Consider the following 23404-nt stretch of genomic DNA (forward strand, 5'->3'; position numbering starts at 1 on the left):
GTCAAGTTCTGCCTTGAATCTATTTAAACTATCAACTTCTACAATGACAGATGGAAGTTTGTTCCAGCAATCAAACACGTGCTGGCTAAAGGCAAACTTCTGCACATCTTTCCTACAACCATCTTTCCTGAATTTGAATTTATGGCCTCTCAGGTGATTATTCTGAGCAAGAGGAAGAATCCCATCGGCATTGAGCATGCTCAAACCATTCAAGCCTTCATACAACTCAATCAGATCACCTTGCAGGTGCCTAGTTTCCAGACACTGTAATTTACAAAACTTAAGCATTTCTGCATGAGAGCAACCCTTTGTTCTGTTCACTAATCTTGTTGCCCTTCTCTGTACTCGTTCCAACAGCTCTACATCCTTCTTAAAATGAGGTCTCCAGACCTGTATACAGTACTCACAGTGTGGCCTGACCATTGCCTTATACAAGGGGATAATCACCTCCTTATCCCTGCTAGAAAAATTCCTGTATATCATTGATAGGACACCATGAGCTACTCTTGCAGACCATCTGCACTGCTCAGAAAACTTCATATCCGCCTGCACAATTACCCCCAGGTCCTTTTCATTCTCTACCACTGTCAGTGTGGTACCACAGAGTTGATACATTACTCTGGGATTACTGCTTCCCATATGCAGTACTTTACATTTGTCAATGTTAAACTTCGTTTGCCACCTCTCACCCCATCTGCTCAACTTTTCTAGATCCTGTTGCAGCAGTGTACTGTCATTAGTGTCATTAACTATCCTGCCAACCTTCATATCATCTGTAAACTTGGATATTTAGCCTGATATACCATCATCAATATCATTTATAAATACAGAAAACAACAATGGACCCAACACTGAACCCTGAGGGACTCCACTAATAACATTAGTCCATGAAGAGCAGTGTCCATTGATTACCACTCTCAGTCTTCTCCCACTCAACCATCTCTTTATCCATAGCAGCAATTTGCCTCCAATGCCACACTGGTCCAATTTGTGCAGCAGTCTTCCATGTGCTATAGTATCAAAGGCCTTTCTAAGATCCAAATATATGATATCAAAGTTATTCTTTGCATCCAGTTCCTTTGTGACTACATCATAGTATCCAATCTAATTATTCAGACAAGACTTCCCCTTAATAAACCCATGCTGTGTCCGAGCTATAACTGAAGTCTTGTCTAGATGATCCCGCAATGCTTCTTTAACCAGTGCTTCCATTAATTTCCCTGGAACAGAAGTTAAACTAACAGGTCTGTAATTATCTGTCTCCCCCTTTGATCCTCCTTTGTGGATTGGGGTCACATTTGCACATCTCCAGTCCACTGATACCTCCCCTGAGTCCAGGGAAGATCTCATAATTATGGCTAAGGGTTTGCTTACTTCCTTTGCCGCCTCCTTTAATATAACTGGATAGATTCCATCATCCACCCTAGGTGCCTTTCTTATGTTTATCTTCAAAAATTTCTCCTCCACTTTACTCTCAGTTATTACAAGTTTATCTAGCTTACTGCCAGAGTTGAATACACCTCTGGCATTCCCCTCCCTGAATAACTCCTAATGTGTAAATGTAGATGCAAAATACTCGTTTAGTTTGTTAGCTACCTGAGCAGGATCATCAACAGTTGAACCATTGATATCAAGTGGACCAGGATGGCTGTAGCATCGAATGTCCTTTTTCAGTAGGACCCAAACATGCTCAATTGAGGAGTGAGAGTGAGTTGAGCAGCCATGAGAGAATGAAAAATTTGAGTCATGTTCCTGAAACCGGTTACAACCTTTCAGGCCTTTTGATAAATGACAAAGTTGTTCGAACATACCATCATCATGAATGGGGTATACTCTGTGATGATAGAAAGGTGGACAGTCCCATTATACTGTTGAGTAAACAGTGATCAGAGGATCCTGGACATACCACAAAAACAGTCCCCAAACCATAACAATCCAGCTTTCAGCTTGCTGAAACACTAGTACATGCATTTTGTTAATTATTTTGGGATATGATCTAAGTTATAAACATTTTTCAATTTTAAGTAATTGCTATGGAACAGCAAACCACTTTTTCCATATCACTAGAATAAGGGAGGCAGTCTTACTACTGTTTTAATTGCTACCACATTCATAAAATAGGTTATTTTGACTTGTCAGGGGTTTTACCCATGGCATGCTTTTAATTTAGAAAGAAAAGGAAAATGCAGGAAACAGGACAAGACAAAAATCAAGAAACCTAAAACAGCCTTAGACCATATTGTGGCAAAAAATATGCAATTAGAAGAACTGATGGCTGGTCAATCAAACCAGATAGTAGCTGTGACAGTCAACATCATTTTGTTGTAGCACTAAATATTGTTTACATGATTATTTTGGAAATTTCCATAAGTATATATGGCATTGTCAGCAATCATATAATTGCCATTTTCCTTTTTATCTCCCAATGCTGATAGCCATGATGTCACATGCAGTGGCTTCTAGAACTCACATCTGGGTACTTTTCCGAAGTTTTATTTACTAAACTTGATGCTAACCCCCACTTCTTCTCTGCCTGTTTTTTAGCTATTTGTGAAACTAAATCAATGATTATAAAGTATCATATATCAATGGAATTGTCATTTCATTTACAATCTAACTATGACAAGTATAAATCTCTTACTCCGCCTACTTCAACCTCCATTTTGGAAAATAAAAATGAGTTATTCAGACCTTGAAGATTCTGAATCTCAAATAATGATCTGCACTAACAAACTGAGACAATAACTTACCAAGAAGAGGACTATGAAGACACAAGGTCAGGGCTCACACTGAATAAGAGGCCCTGTAAACCAGTAAAACAGGCTGTTCAGAATTCACAAGACAGAGAAGATGAAAAACCAAACAAGGTTTTTTTATCTTCTCTGTACAAGGAGAAAAAACAAACTAAGAAAAAAAAATGTTAAAAAAGAAAAGGAAAACACAGGAAACAGGACAAAACAAAATCAAGAAACCTAAAACAGCCTTAGACCAAATTGTGGCAGCAAATATGCAATTAGAAGAACTGATGGCTGGTCAATCAAACCAGGTCACAGTAGCTGTGACAGTCAACATCATTAACCATTGAAGAATGTTGTACACTACTTTAACTGAGGTATACATTGAAAAGCAAGTTTAAAAGGCAGACTTGAAACCATATATAAACATGGGGAGGGAAAACAAATGCTATGGTGCCCCCAGATATCTGCAGATGCACTAAGGATCGGCGCCTCTGTAGCCAGGAGCAGCAGTGCTATGCACTGCTGCTCCTGGGGTTCAAGACCGAGGTTCAAGCCCATGACTACCAAATATGGAGGATGCAGAAAGGTCAGGGAATGACCACCGCATATCCCCGGAGCAATATGGCCTTAGTTGCTAATGCTCCTAAAAACCAAATAACAACAACAACAGCACTAAGGATCAAACAAGCACAGTCCATACAACAAAACAAACCTACTACAAAAAAAAAAAAAAAAACCAAGAAAAGAAACAAAATAACAGTGTCATCTTATGACCAACAGACAACCCACAAATGGAGACTAGTGGAGCTGTAAAGGAGGTTGTAGTTAAGCAACTGCAGCTTCACTTTTAAAAAATAAAAATCAAGCAGCTACGAAAGGTCCATAGTATGGGCATTATTATAGAAACAGCAACAAAAGAGAAAGCTAAAACTAAATGACTCAGCCAGAGATCACAAACTGTACCATGATATTCAATTTGACTGGTCAGACAAGACTGTCCTTTAGCAAATTCCTGCTGTGACTGCAGTACAACTACATTCCTGTATTGATGATCCTGCATTTCTTCTTTAACCAGTGACTCCATTATTTTTCCTGGAACAGAAATCAAACTAACAAGTCTGAAATTACTCACATTGCCTTTGATTTCCCTTTATGAATTGTGGATACATTTTCACATCTCCAGTCAACAAGAACTTCCCCTAAATCCAAGGATGCTCTCATAATCATGACTAAAGGTTTGCTTACCTCTTTTGCTGCCTCCCTTAATATAACTGGTTAGAACCTACCTACCTTAGGTGACTTTTTTTTTTTTTGTATTTCAATTTAACAATTTCTCCTCTACTTTCCTCTCAGTAATCACAAATTCATTCCACTCCCTATTAGAATTTGACACACTGCCAGCATCCCCATCCCTAAAAAATTCCTCATATGTGAATGTATATGCAAAATCCCTATTCAGTTTATCAGCAACCTGAGCAGGATCATCAACAGGTAAAACCATTTATATCTAGTGGACCAATGTGATTCATTCCGTTACAGATGTTGTTGTTGTGTTGTTATTAACAACACAAGGGGAACTAAGGCCAAAATGTCTCTTTCTATGGTTCATCTGTTAGAAAGCTTAATCCGCATCAGGGGAGATTAGATACAGGAATAATGCAGATGAATTTGCTGAGGGAACAGGAAAATTTCATCTACATTTACTTTATCTCAGAGAATGTGTTCTATTGTTGGAGCATTTTGTAAATTGCGATGCATTTTAAAGGTACAAGATCTTTCATTTGAGAATCATGGACAATCAATTAAAATATGTTTAACACTTAGCCTGTATTTGACATAAAGAGCACTAAGGAAGTCTTTCACTAATGAGCAAATGGAGGTGGGTAAGATGTGTATGGCCAATACATAGCCATGCTAAAATAACTTCCACTTATCAGTTTTGCCGGGAACTTGATATCCATATTTGTGGTTCATATTTTATTTGGCAGAGATTGTTATTTATTTCTGCACTCTGTATCTGTTCCCATTCGAGTCTGTATGCCTTTTGGATTGTGTTCTTATAATCTGTGTAAGGAGCTAATAGAGAAATGGTGGAAATGAACTGGTCTGTTTAGCTACACTATCTGCATATTCATTTCCTTGGATAGCAGAGTGGCTTGGTATCCAGCCATTTTGTGCTCTTGAAAGTGGCAATAAAAGATATCGCCACTTTCAAGATGATAAATATGGAGATTATTTTGTATAACTGATACTGCATTAAAGAAATGTGTATAGATTACTGCAGGCCATAAGGAGAGATTGCATATTTTAACCAAAGCTAAATAGATTGCATATAACTCCGCTGTAAGTATACTGCATTCAAGAGGTAATAACACTGTGTCTATGAAGTTAAAAAAGATGCTGCTCCCATATGAGAATGGAATTTTGCACCATGTGAATATTTTATATTTACCTGGATTCTCTGAAGTGCATGCAGTTGTTGGAAGTTATGATATCGTAGTGCATTCCTACTCCACTGGGTAAGGTATAGATCACAGTGAGAGGTCAGGTTCTTCCATAGTGGATCAGGGGTATCAGTATGTGTCCTAGTGAATATTACTTAGATTCATATTCCACTTGTACAAGAGACCTACAGGTTGCAGTTCACTTTCAGTTTTGTTTCATAAAAAGAAAACTACTGGGGATCAAAGAGATATTCCTAGCTGGGATGTGTGAGAAGACTTTGTATTTTAGCTGCATATATACACAAGAGAGTTTATCTCCTGAGAAACAGTGGGGATTCATTTGCTTCTATGTACAAACTTTGCACTTGAGATATTTTAAAAGCTCCAATGGCTGCCCAAAGTGCACTATGTTGAAGAGTATTGAGACATTGTAATACACTCTTCCTAGCTGAAGCATACAGTGATCAGAAGTATTTGATCTGAAAAACTATAATCTAGCTGAGATCTAATTAATTCTCAATATCAGTGGTGTCCAAACTTTTCTCTTATAGTGGTCATATTCAAAGTTAGATTTGTTTTGCAGGTCGCACTGAGTGATTTGAGAAATACTAGTGTGCTACCTTTTCCATATCTGGTTACATGTAAAAGGAAGTTTCTCTTTTCATGTTAACGTTTTTTATTTTCAGGCTATATTTCAAATTTCAAATTTCAAAATTTCTATATTTAAAATTTCAAATCATTCAAAATGCAAATTCCCAACACTTGGGAATTTGCATTTTGAATGATTTGAAATTTTAATAAAATGTAAAAAATAAATCACCAACACTTCTTTGTGCAACAAATCTATGTCAGTGATTTATTTTTTAGATTTTATTAAAATTATAAAAATATGACTTACTTTTGTTTTTTTTAAAAATTCTTTACTTTTGCTTTTTAAATGCTCACTTCAGAAAATTTACAAAATGAAAAGGATCTCTGCTTTTCAATGTTCTTGTTTATACTCTGGCATGACCACCAGGTCAGTGGAGTTTACAATAAATCAATCAATACAAAAGTTAATCGTATTTAGCAGTCATGGGCTTGAACCCCGGTCCACTCAAAGAGCGTGTGCTACTGCACTTACACTCGTGACCACTTGGCTAGGTCAAGCCTAATGTAACAATGAATAAATATAATGATACACCTAAAATTGAAAATATTCGAAAACTTTATTAAGTACAATACACAATAACATTAACTGAACAAACCTTATCATTTAATGAGAAAATTTTGGTTGATAATTTACAAAATTCAAAATGCTATTTTAGTTTGCTTTCTAAGTGGGTCGTATTTTTCTCGGTTGGACACCACTGCTCTATATAAATGTAGTAGAAATTCTCACTACTAATAGAAGTCAAAATAAAAGAGAATGAATGAAAAATAGAAGAGAATGAATACGAATAGAAGAAAATGAATGAGAAACCAGGAAAAGAAAATAGACCAGACACATCTCCCTCCATTCCACCTGAACCAGAAGCATGGTCTGAAGATGGGTATCAGCAAGATCCCAAACCAGCCTGCACAGCAACTCCGATGCCCACAGTATGGGAGCAAAGGTTACTGCAGGCTTCCACTATACAAGAACCCCGGATCCAGGTTAAAACTTGGCACCAGCAGCATGGTCTGATGATAGGTATTGGTAAGATCCTGAACCAGCCTGCAAACCAACCCTGATGTCAAGAGTATGGGAGCAAAGGTCACACCAGGCTTCTAAGAATCCCAGATCCAGGATAAAAACCTTGCATTATCCTATTGGCTAATGGAGTTAATCCCTCTCCTATAAATTAACTGCTGGCAGGCCTCTTGCCTGTATGCACACCTGGTATCTGAGAGCATCGGCAAGAAGAATCTGTCAGCAGGTAAGAATTTAATCTTTTTGTAATCACCTTAGATTCCCAGTTTTCTATTGTAACAGTATCTTAAAATTTAATGCTTTACAACCATAATTTTTAAATTGCAATTATAATATTGGTAATTGTAATATTTTAATTGTAAATTGGTAACTGTAATTGTATTACTGGTAATTGTAATAGTAATATTTTAATTGTAAATTGGAAACTGTAATTGTATTACTGGAAATTATACTGGTAATTGTAATATTTTAAAATATTAAAATTTGTAACTCCCTCTATTTTTCTGTTCCCCCAACAGTGCTGTCTGATGATGGGTATCGGTCAGGTACATGAAACGTCATATTAATGTATAGTAATGTAGGCAAACAGCATAATAAACTATAGTATTAATTTTCATGTTGTATAATAACTTTAATGGAAAACAACCACGTAGCGTCCTTCCCTAATTATATTGACTGTGATGGATTTAGGTGACATTGGAGAGTTAAAGGTAAGTATGATATTTCTTATTGAAACAAGATTTTCATTCCTGCACAGAGTATTATTTTTTGCTGCTTACTACTTGGATTTTAGATAAGAGCAGATTTCCTCCTCTGACACATCAAGGAAGCCCCATCAAAAAAGCTAAAAGAAATGTTTGGAATACAAAAAAATTGCTGTGAACATCATCACAAGTAAAATCATCATGCATATTCACCATTTTATTGAAGTTAACATTACCATTAGTAGAGGGATATGATGCAAGAAAGCAAGCTTATGCAGCATCAGCCAAAAAAAAAAAAAAAAAAAACTACTTCCATTTCACCCCTCAGTTTGTTCAAAATACCTGTCCAGCTAAGCCTTAAATTTATTTAGGCTATCAACAACAAGGGATGGAAGTCTGTTCCACCAACCAACTACTCGCTGGCTAAAGGCAAATTTCCGCACATCTATCCTACATCTGTCTTTCCTCAATCTTAATTTATGCCCTCTCAGGTGATTATTTTGAGCAAGAGGAAGAATCCCATCGGCATTGAGCATGCTCAAACCATTCAAGGCTTTATACACCTCTATCAGATCACCTCGCCGTTGTCTAGTCTCCAGACACCGGCGTAATTTGCAAAACTTAAGTCTTTCTTCGTAAGAGCAACCCTTTGTTCCATTCACTAATCTTGTTGCCCTTCTCTGTACTCATTCCAGCAGCTCTACATCCTTCTTGAAATGAGGCCTCCAGGCCTGTATACAGTACTCAAGGTGTGGCCTGACCATTGCCTTATACAAGTGAATAATCACCTCCTTATCCCTGCTAGAAAAATTCCTGTATATCATTGACAAGACACCATGAGCTACTCTTACAGCCTGTCTGCACTGCTCATAGAACTTCATATCTGCCTGCACAATTACCCCCAGGTCCTTTTCATTCTCTACCACTGTCAGTGTAGTACCACAGAGTTGATACATTGCTCTGGGGTTGCTGTTTCCATTTTTTGTAGTACTTTTCATTTGTCAATGTTAAACTTCATTTGCCACCTCTCAGCCCATCTGCTCAACCATTCCAGATCCTGTTGCAGCAGCATAGTGTCAGTAGTGTCCTTTAACAACCCTGCCAACCTTTGTATCATCTGCAAACTTGGATATTAAGCTTGATATACCATCATCAATATCATTTATAAATACAGAAAACAATAATGGACCCAACACTGAACCCTGAGGGACTCCACTAATAACATTAGTGGAGTCCCTCAGGTACGTGGTACAGGAAATACTAATGAAACATCTGAGACTAATCTGTAATTCTTTGAGAATTTTTAGTTGCTTCAGTGTCCAGTATCACCATCCACCACGGAGCCTAAGTGGGATGCCTACTACCTGGTAAGCAATAAATGTGCTAGGGAGTTGGACACCCTAGCTACCCAGACACCATACCCACATTTCTGCCAGCCCGAAAACATCCTTCAGACCATGAAGGGAGGGAGCATGGCACTGACACAGTTGACTCTTGCAAGCAAACCCTCTAGTCAAGGGAAGCCATCCTTGGACCACCATCTTGTCTAAATAGGTACGAAAGTTGTGCATTGAAGGTATACCCCCAACCATCAGAATCCCCTTTCTGAGTTTTCATAAGTTGCAGCACACAGCAAACACCAAACACACCAGATTCCTATTGGATCCCAATGATGGTAGTTATGAGGTCCACAGCATCACTGGGAGGTCCCCTAACCACATACAGGGGCCAGTTCGTGCCTACTGAATTTGTTCTGTAAACTGTATTCATATGCTGTTGTTTGTTGTTGTTTGTTTTTGTTTTTTTGGTTTTTAGGAGCATTAGCAACTAAGGCCATATTGCTCCGGGAATATGCGGTAGCCATTCCCTGACCTTCCCGCATCCTCCGTATTTGGTGGTGACAGGCTCGAACCCCGGTCTAATCAAGAAGCGTGTGCTACGCACTGGTGCTCCTTCCCACCTGGCTACGGAGGCGTCGTATGCTGTTGTATGGCAAATTGTTAAACATGTAAACTTCAATAAAATGGTGAACATGCATGATGATTTTACTTATGATGGAGTTCACAGCAATTTTTTTGTATTCCAAATTTGTTTTAGATTTTTTTCTGGTAAACTGCACAACACAGGATGGTGTGCAATTTGTCAAAAGAGCATAATCTCACATAATCTGTGATTGAATATCATCCATAATATATGAGATCAGACTCTTGTGCAATGGGTCTGGGAAACTCTGAGAAAACCCAGCTGATGTTGCAGATGAACTGAATAGGTATTTTGCATCTGTCTTTACTGAAGAAAGGCACTTCATGCTGAGAAGAGGCTGTGTGAATTAGACTGAGTCATATGAAATTAGTGATTTCAAAAATACAGATGAGTGTTTATTAGAAAAACTTTTGAGCATAAAGGCAAGTAAGACTCTTGGAGCTAATGAAATATATCCAGTAATTTTGAGAGAGGCTGCCGGGGAGTGTATTGAACCATTGAAGTTAATTATATGGGCATCTTTGGACTTTGAAGAGATTCCTTTGGATTGGAAAAGTGTCACCATATCACCAATACATAAAGGCAGTTTTAAGAGTAAAGTTAGTAACTACAGACCAATTAGTCTGGCTTCAGTAGTACTGAAAATCTTAGAGGAAATGATTAATGTGAGATCAGCAAAAGGGCGACCGGTATAAAGAGACATTTTGATAAATATGGCATTCTGAATAGCACACAACATGGTTTAAGGGAAAATCATGTTTAACTAACTTCGTAGGCCATTTTGACACATTTACTCATGAGCTGGATATAAGGAACAATTTAAACATAGTTTATTTGGATTTTAGCATGACCCAGTTCCTCATGAGAGGTTACTGCATAAGCCGGAACATGTTGAGATTACTGGAAAAATTCTAAGATGGATTTCTGGGTGGTTTCAGGGCAGATATTAATAACCCTCTGCCTGTGATTAATGGATATTATTCAGATTAGTGTAAGGTCAGAAGTGGGGTACCCCAAGGACCACCATTGCTTCTGATTTTCATAAACAATATCGACAATGGAATAGAAAGCTTGATGTCAAAATTTGCAGATGATGTAAAGATTGATAGAGTAGTAATTGTTCAGTACCAAGCAGAGCTCCTTAAGGACATCTTGAAGAGGCTGAACTTGGGGAATAGTAACCCCATAATAAGTTATACACTCTTGGTGGGGTTGAATGAACAGTAGACAAAGAAAGGATAACTGAAACGGTGGATCAAGTAGGTTGACTGGTTTGAATTAGCTGATAATTTAAGAAGTTGGTAGGGAATAAATTATATTTATACTAATAAGATTTCAAAAGTAGACAAAGAAAGGGATCTGTGAGCAGTGTAAACAGGCAGCCAGGAAAGCCCATGGTGTTCTATCAGTGATTTATCGAACATTATCCAGTAGAGATATGGAGGTCATAGTCCCACTGTATAACTATAAGACCACATTTGAAATACTGTGTTCATGTATGGAGACTTCATCTGGAAAAAGACACTGAGCTTCTTTAAAGGTTCCAAAGATGGGCAACTCGCATGGTGGGATCAGCAAAAGGGCAACCATATGAGGAAAGACTCTGATTATGTGAGCTTCAAATAAATTCAAAGAGCTTGGTAACCAGACACCTCAGAAGTGATCTGATTGAAGTTTATAAAACTCCGAGTGGGGTTAATAAAATGAATGAAGGTTGAAATTTTCACTTTAATAGAGAATTTTAGAACTTGGGGTATAAATTCATATTACAAGGGAAGAAGTTTAAACTAGGTTGTAGAAAGTTTTCTTTTAGCCAGTGAGTCATTGATTGCTGGAACAGGTTGCCTTCATGGTAGGGCTTACAATACCGGGTTCCCGAAAACTCAAATACTGGGATCTCAGTCATTTTTTTCCGATATTGAAATACTGGTATTGATACAAAAAATACTGGTTTTTCGGTACTAATTTTAAAAAAATAATTGTTTATAATTTAATCACATAAAGGTTATAAAACCACCTTTATGTGATTATGACGTCGTTATCTCTACTAGCAAATGTTCGGTAAATCATCGATAGGACACCAGGCAACACTGCAACCTGTCCACAATTCTCGGACAACTTCATGTCTGACCGTATTGTAACTCCCAAGTTCCGTTCCTCCACTACTGACTTTAATTCAACTCTACCAAGTGTATAAGTTATTTTGGGGTTGCTATTCCCCAGGAGTAACATCTTACATTTTGCTGAATTAAAGCATAGCTGCCACTTTTCTGACCATCCCGGAAGTCTATCTAGGTCACTCTGAAGAAGCTCTGCTTGGCGGCGATCATTAACTACTCTACTGATCTTTACATCATCTGCAAGTTTAGACCTCATGCCCTGCATCCCTTCATACATGTCATTTAAGATAATGAAAAACAACAGTGGTCCCAATACTGATCCTTGGGGAACCCCACTTCTTAAATTAACCCAATCTGAGAAATAACCATTTATCACAACCCTCTGCATGGTGCCCTCAAGCCATCGTGCTATCTATCTAAGGATTTTCCCTATGATTCCAGCCTGCTCCAACTTATAAAGTAACCACTAATGTGGAACCGGGTCAAATGCTTTGCTGAAATCCAAATAAACAATGTCGAAATTATTCCCTAAATCCAGGTCACGAGTGACCTGTCAAAATGGCTAACCAGATTTGTTAAACATGACTTTCCCTTTACAAAACCATGCTGTGTATCCTACAGAATTCCATTTCCATCTAAATGATCCTTAATTCCACCCTTGATCATTGCCTCCGTGATTTTCCCTACTACTGAAGTTAGATTGGCCGGTCGGTAATTTCCTGTTACACTCCTAGAACCACCTTTATGTTCCAATTTACACCAATCCAACGGAATCTCTCCTGTCCAGTGATTGCTCTCATAACTAGCCTTAATGGTTCAATGCACTCACTTGCCACCTCCTTCAAGATTATAGGGTATATGCCATCAACTACAGGAGCCTTACTTGCCTGTAGGCACGAAAGTTCTCATTAAATAATCATTTGAAATTTCAACATCATTAATTACATTTTTTTCAACTTCACTTCCATAATATCTCATTGAAACAAAGGTTTTTTTTTTTTTATGCAAATATTGATGCAAAGTAACTGTTGAGTTCATCTGCAACTTCAGCTGGAGTATCTAATACTATCCCACGTCCATTACATAAGGGTCCAATCTGATTTGTCCTTCTGTTCTTTGCATTTATATATGCGAAGGATTCCTTAACTGCACTCTTTGCTCTCTCCTTTATTCCCACACTTTGCTCTCTCCCAGACTAAGTAAAGATGCTATAGTGAAAATTATACTTTGCTTAATAAAAAGTCTTTCTCATTCAGAAAATGATGAAAATAATTCAACTATGGAAGACATCACGGAACAGAACATCAGTGTTCCGCAAATTCTTTCCAAAATAAGAAATTGCCTGACTCCAATGAGATTTTAAAAGATGAACTTGAGTCGGAAATTAATGAAATACTTTTAACTATTTTTGCTAAAAAAGTTCAAAGCCTAGAAAATATGGACTGAGACCATCTACGATTATCTCAGTACTATAGTACCAGAATAGAATCGGAAAGGGTGTTTTCTGCAGCTAATCAAATACTGTATGTACCAAAATTAGATCCATTTTAAATGATCATACTATTGATTGTTTATGTTTCTTAAGAGCTCACTTTATTTGGACAGGTAGTGTAGATGCTTAAACATAACTAAATTTTGCAATAACAATATGTACTTTTTTGTTTTTAGAATAACTGTATTTTAATGATTTTTTCAGAATATTTATTATTGCAAAAAAAAGTTTATTTAAAACATGAATTCAAGTAATTACAGTACTTGTTTTTTTTCTTACTTTATTGCACCTAATTGTCATCAAAATTTATTGAGAAAAATATTTGTTTTTGGAATACCGGTATCCCGGTTTCATAAATTAAAAATACCGAAATACCAGTATTAAGATTTTGACCGGTATTGTAAGCCCTACTTCACGGGTAGTTGAGGCTGACAGTTCAAATAAATTCAAAGGTCAAATGGATAGGGAAGCAAATAATTTGGGTTTTTTTTTTTTTCCGCCAGTGCAACAAAAGCCTGTGGCTTGCTTGCACTATATGGCTATTACTATACTGTATGTTTGTTGTTATACATATTAATAATAACAGCTGACTTGGAGAACCAGCAGCAAATGTAAAACATTTTTCACCAGAAAAGGAGAGAGTTTTTTCACAGGTTGGTAAGGGAGTGAATTCAAGATGAGGAAAGGTGGAAAGTACTGTTAAGAGCTTGCCCTTAACAACATGGATCAAAGTCATGCTCAGTCTCAAGGTGTATCAGTTGAACTCTTTGCCTCTAAGGTGGGAATGTATGTTTGAAAATCATTGCATTTTCAGTCCTCGGAAGTGCATTTTGACTTCTCTTATTCTTTTACAAATATTAATATCAAAGATATCAATATTTGTAAAAGAATAAGAGAAGTTTACCTAAATATGTTACTTAGAGCACTTCTGTATGATACTCTCCAGAAATTAAAATGTAAACAATTAAAAATTGAAAATCTTACATTACAGTAGGAAGTAATTAACAATAATTAAAAATCAAATATTGTTAATTATTTCTTACTCTAATGTAAGATTTTCGATTTTTTAATTGTTTTCGTTTTACTTTCTGGAGAGTATCATACGGAAGTGTTCTAAGTATCATATTGAGGTAAACTTCTCTTATTCTTTTACAAATACTAAGAATAGCTAGTTATAGAAAAGAAAATGAATATCAGACTATTTATATTGCAAGAGGCTCTCTTTTATTGTACTAGAAATAGAGAAAATTATTATTATTATTATTATTATTAGCCATATGGTGCAAGGAAGCCTGAAGCTTATGCTGCACCAGCCAAAAAAATTCCGGAGTTACCCTGAGAGAGAGAGAGTCAAAAGGAATCACCAAGAAAGAGAAGAATTATGATATCCAGCTCAGGACCCTGGAGGATTTCATACTGGGTTCGCAGTTCACAGTATTGAACCATCCACACCAGTACCAACATACTGCAACACCCTCTGGGAGGCCACTATAGATCACTCTAGCAACTAGAAACCTGGGAAACCACGTGGCCGACTGGAGGGTGGAGGAAGCGTGGACCGCCGAGTCATCACCTGCAAAATAACTAAAACGCTGACAAGGGAAAAAATAGTAAAGCAAATACGCTACAGATATGCAGTCGCCAAGGCAGACTGGCCGAAATACAAGGAGCTCTTAACTACAGCGATTCGTAACAAACCGTCGTCCCTGGATCCACGAAACAACCCAAAAGACCTACAGAAGGCAACCATGGAACTGATAATTTACATGGGCAATCAAGCCATCAGGAAAAAACACCCCCAAGTGGGAGTGATCCCTTGGTGTACTCGGGAGATTGCAGCTCTCCGGCCGAGAATGATGAAAGAAAGAAAAGACTTTCAAAGAGCCCGAAGAACATGTCCAGGAAACGAAGACGAAGCATTGAGACAGAGATATAAACAAGCCAGAAACCAATATATCGAAACCATCAAGAAAAGCAAATGACAAGCTTGGGAGCTCCTAGTCTCCACAACCGGAAACACTGACTCCTGGGGAGTAGTCTATAAGGTAACTACCAATAAGCTCCCAGGGGTTAGGTGACTGCTACTACCAGAACCCAGCATGTAAATCTTACCACCACTTGGGAGCAGTCGATAAATAACATCCTAGATGCAATATTCCTAAAACTAGAAATGCCAATCTTAGCAGCACAGCAACACATATGTAGAAACAACAACAACAACTACAACAATCAAGAGATAGAACCCCCCTTTACCCTGGATGAACTCGGGGAGGATGCACGTCGAATCAGAAACAAGAATTGCCCAGGCCTTGATCTCATTGAGCCCGACATATTGAAGAAAACAGTGGAATTTCAGCCACAATTACTCTTCACATTATACAATAGATGCTCAGAAACTGGTCTATTCCCAACAACATGGAAAATAGCTAACCTAAAATTAATATTAAAATATCCTACAAAGAATCCAGAAAACCCCGAGACCGATTTGTGTTATAATATTAAGAATTATAACACAAATATGCTGAAAATAATCCAAATTAACGCACAATGGGTCAGAGCAGTGGCTGACCAGATACGGACCAAAGCCGAAGACGAAAACGGGGATGTCATTGTAGTCCAGGAACCGTATACATATCTAAAGCGGGTCGCAGGATACCCACGCGAATACACGGTGATCCACACAGATGACGACACCCTGTGGGCTGCCGTTCTTGTAAGGAAACACAAACATCAGTGCAACTAAAATCACACAGCTGTGGGCGCCTCCGTAACCAGGTGGGAAGGAGCAGCAGTGCGTAGCACACGCTTCTTGATTAGACCGGGATTCGAGCCCGTCACCACCAAATACGGAGGATGCGGAAAGGTCAACGAATGACCACCGCATATCCCGGAGCAATATGGCCTTAGTTGCTAATGCTCCTAAAAACCAAATAACTAACTAACTAACTAACACAGCTGTGTACTCCATGGGCTGCTTGTGCACAACTTGGCACAGCAATTGGATCCCTATATGTCGTCGCACTCTACTGTAGACGGGAAAACTTAAATGGCTGCCTTCTTGGTAACACGTGCTGCAAATCGCTCTGTGCATATTGATAGTTTTAATCAGTTTAAAATAGTGCCAGCTTTTGGATTTGTGCCATACAAGGGTTTTTAAGGAAGAGGAACTCAGTGGTGAACTGCACTATTGACTGGGGAGGTTGACCCCCCCCCTGTGTGAGTACAATCATAGCTGAAGGTCACTTGTTGCTTAAGCTTCCCTTTAGCGAACGCTACTTAGTCGCACTCTATGCCTCTGGCAGTAATTGCCCTACGGCCACCACCTGCTTCTCACAGCAGTCATCTCCCTACTACACACAAATTAGAAAACAAAAACTTAAAAACACGTAACTGAATGTCTTGTGCCTATGCGTTACGACGAATATAGTTTCTCTTGTGATAAGGAAGTCGTCGGCGACATATTCACAGTGTGCCGGGATACTGGATGTGAACGGTTGATTTTGCCCCCACGGTTTCGGCAGAAATTAGAATTGTGCCAACACATAGACTTAAAGAAAAAAAAAAAAATTAAGGTGGGGGGGTCTCGGCATGCAGACGCAATAATTCGAGCTCCTGATACTTTGTTTAATTTAAGTGCTTAAAGTGCCTCATACTTTTGGAATTATGTATTCCATAGACAAGTTTAGAAGAGGATTCCGTTGGTGAGACTTTTTTGGTGTCTGGGATCTTTCTGCTAGATCTTAACGTTAATTATTCAACGTCTTTGTCAATGGTTATGTCGCCATGCCGCCATTGGCAGGAAATTGAAGAGAGCAGTTTTCGATCTTTTCGGAGCTGCCACGCTAATATCTAGCAAATTGTGACTGTGGTGGGGACACACAGTTGCTGACACACAGCGGGACCACCCGCTGTGTGTCAGCAATTGTCTGCTTAAGTTGCTTAGTAATTGTTGCTTAACAAGGTCAAAGATAACGTCACTTGGCGACAAGGTTAGGGATTATACCTTTTCCACCCTAATTGTACTTTTCTCCTCTTATGCCCACAGGCACAACGTCTCTGAAACTTTTCGCCTGATTTAAACAAATTTTACCATGTTTTCTGTGTGCTCCCAAGACTTCTACAAACTTTCTGTGGCAGATGTGAAACTTCCCCTGGGCTTATCCTGCAAGTCATCGTATTTATCGCCTCCAAAAACTTCTAATAATAATAATAATAATAATAATAAAAAAAAACCTTGTTCTGTTTCTTTGGAGGTTTTTCCGCTCGAGCTCTTCCTATTTTTCCCACGTGACCAGAAGGCTACGCCCAATGCTCGGCTCCTGTTTATCATAGAACCATCATTTTGCTACTTTTTAGGAGAATACTAACGGCGACCCGATTATCTGGAAACCCCTGTTTTCCGTTTTTCGAAAATCATGTCCACTGCAGACCATAATATCATTGATGAATACCAGGAAATTACTCCTGAAACTATCCAAACTGTAGGCCTACGGGGTGATACTGAGGCCTCCAGGCCTACTCCAGCCTCCAAGAAGCGTAATTAGAAATAATTTCCGAAATCAGAAATGGAAACCAGATCCCAAAGTGAACAAAAGGAACTACAAGACCGACTTTCCCAGCAAGGAGAAAATGATGATGAAGAGACACCACTGGATCCCACTCTGCCCGAGGGTCCCGTTTTAGAGCAGCTTCTCTACCTGAGAACTGCACTAGAAACTTTAATGAAGACAACCAACAGCAGAGTCAGTACAGCTCTGCTCGCAGACATAGTTTCCCTATGGATGAAGTTGGAAACCATTTTACTTGCAACGCACCTCGAACGCGAGAAGGCAGTGGCTCGAGGCATATCTGAAAAGAAAGTGAATATCAAACAATTTATTTATATTGCAAGAGGCTTGCTTTTTTTGCACTAGAAATTACTTGGTAATGAAAATGCTTGATTGGGACCATTTATAAAGGAGAAGGTTAAGGAGTTTATTAGGCAAATTTCACTTATAAATCATAAAACGTTACTTGTAAACTTTTACATTTTACAAATTTTGGAAAGACATTTTGAAAGATCATATGGGCTCTACATGAATGTGTGTGTGTGTGTGTGTGTGTGTGTGTGTGTGTGTGTGTGTGTGTGTGTGTGTGTGTGTGTGTGTGTGTGTGTGTGTGTGTGTGTTAACTTTAAACACATTTAAAATAATGTGTCTACTTATGTATGAATCATTGTAAAATCTTCCAGAAGGTAATGCCATCCCTCATCTGTAATTAAAGTAACAATAGACGCATTTATCATAGGTGGCAACACCTTCAAGAAGAAAGATTTCTCTAATTTATTAGAATATAGAAACCAGCCTCAGGCAAAGGTAGTATGGATTTTCCTAATAGAAACTTGAATTTTTCATTCAGAAAACAGAAAAATTACCGCAGAATACAGGCAATTTACAGACATGATATATAAGGCACAATATGGTCTAAGCCATTGATCTCACTAAACACCGTAAAACAACAACAGTGTACAAGCATCAGGAAAGAGAAATTTTGTAACAATTTATTTATTTTAACATTGCACAGAATAAATTAAAAATAAAACAATAATAAAGAAAATCACAGTAACTATTGTATGTTAATAAAAAGAATCCCAAATAAAATATATAAGAAAATATCTAGAAAATTTTTGATAGCATTGATACTGTATCCATTGCAACATCTGTTTTCCATGAGTTTTTACCCAAACAAAATAAAATATTATAGATGGCATAGCAGATAACGAGGACAACAGAGAAAGAATTATTTATTTATTTATTTCAATAAATACATGAATTTGTTTTGCATATGATACGTTAGGGTTACCCAGGCATGCTAACTATACCCAGCAGGTTGCCTATGACAGTAGCAAAAAAATAGCTATCATTCTTCGGAACGATAGTACTTATTTTCCAGCTAACAAATAAGGCTGATGAAACCGATTCAAATGATACACAAATATTTTATAGAGATGTTATTACCTTAACAAAAAGTGCAAAATTTTTTTATAAATTTTTTATGAATTTTGTATATATATATATATAATTCCAATTTGATAGCTTTGATTAAATCACTCTGATATTGGCCAATAAGGCAAAATAGGAATATATTACTATTTAAAGAATGATGCACAGAGAATTTATTTTAATAAATTTCAAAATTCAACAAAGAAACTAACTCTAAAGAGTTGGATTACAGCAGAACAGTGATTACTGTGAGTCTACATATATTTCAATGAACTCACTTCTGAAAGGGGTAACATAAAATTTCATTATTCTAAATATGGGTAGCAGTAACTGCAGAGTAATGTACCAACTGTGTGGTTTATGACTTCAGATATGAAGTTCTCAGAGCAGTGCAGACAGGCTGCAAGAGTAGCCTATGGTGTCTTATCAATGATATACAGGAATTTTGCTAGCAGAGACAAGGTGATTATCCCCTTGTATAAAGGTCAGGCCACACTTTGAGTACTGTATACAGATTTGGAGGTCTCATTTTAGGAAGGATGTAGAGCTGCTGTAACAAGTACAGAGAAGGGCAACGAGATTGGTGAATGGAAAAAAAAAAGTGTTGCTGTTACCAAGAAAGGCATAAGTTCTGTAAATTGAAGCATCTGGAGAGAAGGCACCTGCAAAGTGATTTAACTGATGTGTATAAGACCTTGAATAGTTTGAGCAAGCTCAATGCTGATGGGATTCTTCCTCTTGCCCAGATTAGTCACCCGAGGGGACATAAGGGGACAGATATCATCTTTTAAGGACACAAAAGGTGATATCTTTGTACACATTGGCACTAATGACATTAACGTAAGGAGATCTGCGAACTTACTAAGCAAGTATAGGGCAATGCTGAAAAAAATTCACGAGTTAGGATTAAATTTGAAAGTGTTTGCAAATCCTGCCCAGATAGGAGAGAGTATATGATGAGAGCTGTGTCAATCAATTCAGCCCCGGAGGGATTGTGCAGGGCTCATGGGGTAGAATTTTTCTCAGGATGGTCTGTGATTGCTCAATATCACTACCAAACACTTCCCTTAACACCTATCCATCCCATCTAACAGTTTGTCTAGTTTTTGAATTTATCCAAACAATCCACCTCTGACCAGGTATATCTGCCAGGGGCAAAGGTTGACGATGTTGTAGAGCAGATATCATCTTTTAAGGGCACAAAAGGTGATATTGTTGTGCACATTGGCACTAATGACCTTAAGAGTAAGAGATCTGCATTTATATTTCACAAATACAGGTAAATGCTGAAAAAAAAGTTGCAAGTTAGGATTCAATTTGAACTTGTGTCTGCAATTCTGCCCAGACACGATAGGAGGGAGTATGTGATGAGAACCTTGTCAATCAATTCAGTCCTGGAGAGATTGTGCAAAGCTCAAGGGGTAGAATTTTTTTCAGCATGGTCTGTGCTTGTTAACATGAGAGACTGCTTCTACAGGGATGAGATTCACTTAAATAGAAAGGGTGCAAGAATATTTGCTGATGCTATCGAAGCATTGTTATGAGGGTCGGAAAACTGCTAGCTTTTGGGGATTCATAGACTAATAGGTTAACAGTAGCCGCAGGCCAAGGTGGAAATGATCCTTGCACTGCTTCTATTGGAATGAGCAGCAGCCCAGAAAACCAGTTACTGGGGATTTCAGGAACTGCTAGGGTTCATGAAACAAGTAAATACATGGGCTGTTTTAGAGTAACTAAGAGTAGGAACTCCTATCATTGGTGTACTTGCATGTACACCAAAGATAGGAGTATCTTTAGTAAACAAATTTGTATAGTAAACAAATTTGATGAATCTGAAGTGCTGGTTAAGACAACCAAGGCAGATATTGTTGGGATATCAGAGACTTGGTGCCACTCAGATATAAGGGATGCAGAATTGGAATTTGGGGAATACAATGTGTAGTACAGAAAGGATAGACAGGATAGGAAGGGAGGAATTGAATTGAATTGATTTAGATTTTATTGGTGCATTAGCAGCTTTGACTATAATGCACCAAGACCATAGGAAGGGAGGAGGGATTATGCTGTTAGTTAAGAAACACAAAATCTAAGGAAGTGCATCCAGTTGACATAAATGGACAGTGCAATGTTGAGTAAGTTTCGTGTGACATTAGCATTAGTAGAGGCATACAATGCAAGAAAGCAAGCTAAACAAGCATTAGCCAAAAAAAAAAAAAAAAAAAACCTCCCATTTCACCCATTCATTCTAAATGCCTGTGTAGCTCAGCCTTAACTTTATTTAGGCTATTAGCTTCCAAAATAAAAGATGGAAGGCAAATTTCCATAATTATGCTAAAGATTTGCTTACCACTTTTGCTGCTTACCATAATATAATTGGATAGATCCTATCTACCTCAGATGCCTTTTCTACATTTAATTACAACAGTTTCTTTTCCACTTTCCTCTCAGTTATCACAAAACCATTCAGCTCTCTTTTAGAATTTGATATACTTTTGGCATCACCATCCCTAAAAAATTCCTCAGTGTGAATGTAGATGCAAAACACTCATTCAGTTTGTCAGCAACCTGAGCAATGTCATCAATAGTCGAATCATTGATATCAATTTGACTCTTCTGCTTCCTTTTAGTGTTTACATAAGTAAAAAAAGCAAAGTCTTTGCTGCTTATATTTGCATTCTTTTTGCCAATCTGCCTTAGCTTTCCTAACCTCCTTTGTGACTTGATGAATGACTAGTTTATATCTACTGCAGGCTTCTCCATCACCAGATAATTTAAAGAAGAAAAATGCATCCCTTGCATTTTTCTTCTCTGCTATGAGTCTCCTCATCAATTCTTCTGATGTCCATTTAGGTCTAAGCCTTGAACAGTATCTCTGAGTTGGCATGAAAAGGATTATAGCTTCTGTAATTACTACTTTGAATTTGCTGTTGTTAACTTCAGTTTGTTCCGCTGCAGAGAACTTAAAAATTATACTGAACCACTGTAGATACATTTAAGAAAGCAAATCCAAATTATAAGATCCTTAATATCTCTAAACTCTAAATTTTGTTTGTGTGTGTGTGTGACTGCTATCTATTAGTATTGATTTAAATTAAATAAATGAGCAATTACTGAGAGTAGCTAAGGAAGTTCTGGTTTATATGCTTGATGGATAAATACCATTAGGAATATAAACCAAACTTTTTATAAGTTTATAAATAAATAAATAAATTAAGTAAGTCACCAGGTAACATGTGGCTTTGGATTGCCTGTCACAGTACATGAAAATTCAGCAGTTTTGTTTTCAACAGCCATAACAGCCTTCAGTGGAGTAGTAAATTCTGGTGGTATAGCAGCTATGGAAAAGAAATAAAGAGAGAATATTTCATTATAAACAGTAATGAATTGTTAAATGTTTATCTTTTACATAATATTATCACTTGAAATAATGACCTATTATAATATATTTGTTTTGGATTATCCCTGTGTACATTTTTAACATTAAATATTTTTAACAGTACCAATTTTTTTTCCGAATCATGACTTGCTTGCTTCCCATTTCTGCTTGACTGTTTTCTAAGTACTCCTCTTGTATAGTCTATTTGAATTTAATGTCCAATGCAGAATTTGATGAATACAATTGTAACTCCACATACAATTCAGAAATTTACTGAATACAATTGTAACTCTGATTACAATGCAGAGTTTGTTGAAACAAAAACAATTACAATTGAATATTACAATACTATTAAGGAAGATCATCAGAATGATTGTGCAGTGTTATTTGTTGAAACAAAAAATTAACTGAAACTTCAGATTTTAGAAAATTAATGTAAAAAAAAGTTCAAAGAAGAGTACAAATAAATTGAATTTCACTAGAGACACCCATATATCTTATTTTAATATATTGTTCATGTTAGTATATAAATAGATATAGCTATAGCTGCTAGTTTTCATTGTTATTTTAATATTTCAAAGATGTAAAAATACATCTTTGAGATATAAATTGCTAATCTTTTATGTGTTGACAATTTCATCCATAATTATACTCTACCCAAACACAAGCTAAGGCATGGTATTCAGAGAGAACTTGGATCCTTATTTTGGTTTGTTGGCTGGGCTCCATTTCTTAGATCCACCACTGCTTTCCAGTTAACAGAGCCCAAGAAGTATCTCAATCTACTATAGAATTCTTCTCAAGACTGAGGCCAATGATCATGGCACACCCTATATCTTTTTTCAATGTCATTTATGAAAATCAGAAACAACAGTGGTCATCAATCAGTGGTTA

At 37.4% G+C, this 23404-nt stretch overlaps 1 protein-coding gene across 1 annotated transcript in view; it reads right to left on the bottom strand.

The window, feature by feature from the left end:
• Positions 1-23404, bottom strand: part of LOC150087120 (twitchin-like) — a 3511780-nt gene that overhangs the window by 645337 nt on the left and 2843039 nt on the right. Inside the window, 1 exon segment of the mRNA XM_090372971.1 lies at positions 22358-22469. Coding sequence (XP_090229097.1) covers positions 22358-22469 — 112 coding nt within the window.

Source organism: Mastigoproctus giganteus, chromosome 4 (genome assembly GCF_048544385.1).
Source record: "Mastigoproctus giganteus isolate SK-2022 chromosome 4, ASM4854438v1, whole genome shotgun sequence".
NCBI lineage: Eukaryota > Metazoa > Arthropoda > Arachnida > Uropygi > Thelyphonidae > Mastigoproctus > Mastigoproctus giganteus.